General features: G+C 37.3%; 1 protein-coding gene across 1 annotated transcript; it reads right to left on the bottom strand.

Moving 5' to 3' along the window:
• Nucleotides 1-300: 300 nt before the first annotated feature.
• Nucleotides 301-1577, bottom strand: LOC122810096 (leukotriene B4 receptor 1-like). Its single transcript, XM_044081571.1, has one exon. It carries the CDS (start codon nt 1544-1546, stop codon nt 569-571), a length of 978 nt encoding a protein of 325 aa, XP_043937506.1. The 5' UTR covers nt 1547-1577; the 3' UTR covers nt 301-568.
• Nucleotides 1578-4213: the final 2636 nt, after the last annotated feature.

Below are 4213 nucleotides of genomic sequence, written 5' to 3'. Positions count from 1 at the left end.
CTTAACCATAGCAGTTTTACAAAAAGTGACAATACCAAAAAAAAAAACTGCAAACTAGTGCTGATCTGAGAAAAGACTCGCTTACTATTACTTAAACAGTAACAGTCCCACCAACTCAGTGACATAAACAAACACAATTCATTTATCATTTTGGCAGTTCTTTTAGCTGTTCTGCTGGAATTCTGCTGAAGTATTTGAAATCAAGAAGTGTGTGTGTGTGTGTGTGTGTGTGTGTGTGTGTGTGTGTGTGTGTGTGTGTGTGTGTGTGTGTGTGTGTGTGTGTGTGTGTTTGGGGGGGGGGTGATTCATGATTAATTCCAGCTAACACATCAGTGTATTTTCATATATTTTACATTAAAAAGTCCACTTGAAGAAACTGAAGGAACTTTGTGTAATAGCATCACCAAGTGACATTAGCATATCGGTTTTACACTAACACACCTATCAGTGCAATGACACTGAAAGCAACCAGCTAGAAAAAACTGTCAAACAGTAGACAGTCTAATTTAATGATGCATAGTGAACAAGATGAGATGCGCTGATGCAGGGAGGGAGGACGATGCTGCAACTATCCGGTGGTGTCATTATCTGGATCTTCCTTGGGAACAGAAGCCAGTTGCCTGAACAGTTCGAGAAAAGACTTTCTCACATTTCTGTGGATGCTCCAGGCACTAAAACCATATAGGATTGGGTTCAAACAGTTACTAATAAAGGAGAAAGCTCCTGCTGCAGGCCCTGCAATAGCAATTCCATTCATTAGTGCCTTTGAAGTGTCTGGATAGGGATGCGTTATTGATATGGCAACTACACTAAGAAGGTTCAAGAAATGATAAGGAAGCCAACAAAGAGCAAATGCAATCACAATACAAGCAATCAGCTTCCCTGATTTGCTCTTTCTTTGAAATTTCATTTGTTTGATGCGCTGTGCCACAACTGTATAACAGACAGACAACACTGAAAATGGGATTATAAATCCAGTTAGTGTTTCAAGCAGAAGAATTGCAATTTTTTGCTGATCAGATGCATACAACCTATCATTACATTTACTACGTCCATTTTCTTCCTTGACTATTTTAACAAAAAGAACAGGAATGCCAAAAATGAAAGCCAAAATCCACATTCCTGCAATTAATAAATATATGATATGTTTTGTCCTCCATGTTCTACTTGCAATTGGAAATATTATTGCAAAAAAACGATCGAGGCTCATCAGAGTAATGAGGAACACACTAGCATACATCAGACAGACCATGAAATATGTCAGAAATTTGCAAGCAGCCAGACCATAAAACCAGGCATCAAGGAGTGAATGTATCCAAATCGGCAGTGTGAACAACACAACAAAATCTGCAACAGCCAGGTTAAGTATCACCACAACAGTGAGAGAATGTTGTTTGAGTTTAAAAAGAACAGTCCAAATTACCAACGCATTCCCTGGGATGCCAACAAGAAAACAGATACCAAGAAATATGCTTGGCAATAACGCTTCTTCTTTCCAGTTATCCTCAGCCTTACTAGGGTCCACTGTACTATTAAAGCTCTCCATGATAAAGCATACAAGAGAATGTTTGTCACTGCTGCTGATGCTCCTCGCGTGTGCAATCAAAAATTCTCATGACTAGGAGCTTACCAGCTTAATGACAGCACTCTAAAGTAATTTCCTGAGAGAATTACAAAACATAAAGCAACACAATAAAAGAAGAAGAGAAATGCAGTTCACTGAAAAAAGAAAAATCCTTCATATTGCAATTCCATATGAGAGATTAGATTATTTCTTTTTTTTTTATCTGGTGATTTTGGCAGAGATAAGCAGAGCATAGGCAAGGCATAGGGAAGGGAATTTCCTTGGGAGCTATAATCTACATTATATATCTGACTGACTACAGGTTACAGCATAAAGGAGCTGATCTTAACCAGAAATAGGAACCCACGTAGTAGCATGAGGCCCATCTGTTAATAGTAGTTACTGTTATACTCATGGGCTCGTGCAGCACTTTAAATATAAAGATAGACAGATAGATAGACAGACAGATAGACAGATAGATAGACAGATAGATAGACAGACGGATAGATAGATAGATAGATAGATAGATAGATAGATAGATAGATAGATAGATAGATAGATAGATAGATAGAATTAATGACACTACTGCCAGCAAGTGGGGAGCCAGGTGAATTCAAGCTTCAAACCTCTAGGAAACTGATGTCAACAAAAATCCAGATGGGGAGTTTGGGAAAGGGTTGGCCATCAGCATCAGATATACTAGGGTGAGTTAGCAGGGTACCAATGTGAACAGTGATGTGGAAGAAAGAGCGGCAGTGAAACTCTATGTACCCCATGATCTGTGAGCTGAGATCATGATTTCCCAGACCTGATGGGTTGATGACATACAGAGAATATTGTATGGTTATGATAATAGTCTGGCACATTGAAAAGCATAGCTGAGGAGAAAATAACAGATTTTATTAGTGAATACCAGCACTATGCATTTAGATTTATATGACTAACCTGTTTATATGTATCTTTGGATTGCTACTGCACCTGCTTGATAATCAAAGGGTTACCGAACACTTAACTGAAATCCACCCAACCATGTCTCTGAAAATCGCAACCCATCCAGCAACTGACCACACAAGTCAAAATCCCTGCTGATTGTACAATACGCCTCTCACTGACGTCTTCACTAAGTGATCAGCCACTCTGGGTCATATAACACAACAGAAAACACAACTAAATAAATGAGTTTGCAGGGAATGATCCCCCTCTTTACCCTGTATGCACTTCAACTCTGAGATAGTACAGATGTGAAGAAATGGAAACAGTATTGTGCAATTCAAACTCTGAAATTCAAATGTAAGTACTTACAAAGTGCAACATAATCACTGGAATGCATAAACGAGTAATAAGTAAAATGGGGTAAACACTAAAAGAATTCATGCAAGGAGAATTGCTAAAGACAGATATTATATCCCACATGCGAGATAAAAATTACAAATTCATCAATCATTTGAAACTAGTTACCACTGGGGACATCCTCAAACACCTTGCTAAGCAGTTCCAAAGATGCAATCTCTGAAAAGCAAACAACGTTGAGAAGATGAGTCAAGTCATACCTTCAGGACCTCCACCAGCCCAGGGAGAAGAGCATACAGCAATATTTATATAATATAATAATATTATTATATCATATATATATATATATATATATATATATATATATATATATATATATATATATATATTAATAATTATATATTATAATAATATTTATATAATATAAAAGAGCATATGGCAATATTTGGTAGATAGTAGCCAGGAGTTCCTAAGATAAAGGGTACTCAGGTCATAAAGAATCATAAACTAGCCCCAGAATCTTATAAACAATATATGACCAAACTTCAACTTGTGCAGAGGCTAAAGGTTTGGAATAATATCATGGTACTCAGATACCTTTCTCAGTAGTCAAGCAGCAGAGTTCGGTATCAATTGTACCAATTGTATCAATTGTAGACAGAAGAGTTCTGAGTCCACACGTCCCGGATATTGGGCATTACAACAGTGCAATCTAGAGAATGCTAAAGCATGTAACACTATCAGAAGGTGGCACAGGGTCGAAAATAATAGTAATGCTCCTCGGATGAAAACATGAAGGTTTGACAACAGAATACATTTGTATCTCAGATGTGAGATGGTTATCAAAAATCACCCCTAAGTTCAGCCTGGTTGTGTTGTGCAGAGGAATGGGGCCCTTACTGTCATCCATAAAGGCAACTTCACATGTTATATAACAAGATTTTTGGAACAATACTTGACATTACAAAATATCCCTAGGGGTTACGTGTGCTACGGCAACCATCCACAGCTTTTGATAAAGATGATCGGGACTTGTAGGTGCAGTAACAGCAAGCAGCTTTGAATGGTGCCCTTGAGTGGTTCCCAATTTTAAAAGAATGTGACCAAAAATAAGCATGAGAGGTTGGTTCTGGATATTTCTGAATATCAGATTCAGTTTCAGTCCTCTCTCTCTGTGGATTTATTTGACAAAAAGATAGATGAACTTAATAAGGAACTGAATATCACAGAATAGGAGATTCTGAAACATAAACAGAAGAAATTAATAAGGGATAAAAAATGACTTTTCCATTATCTGTATCTTAAAGTGTAAGGATTCTTCCTATAAATGGAAAAAATTCACTTCATAACAATGACTAA

The sequence above is a fragment of the Protopterus annectens genome, chromosome 8.part1 (assembly GCF_019279795.1).
Source record: "Protopterus annectens isolate FY-2018-M chromosome 8.part1, PAN1.0, whole genome shotgun sequence".
NCBI lineage: Eukaryota > Metazoa > Chordata > Ceratodontiformes > Protopteridae > Protopterus > Protopterus annectens.
Note: the sequence above shows the minus strand (reverse complement) of the source record. Positions and strands in the feature narration are given on the sequence as shown.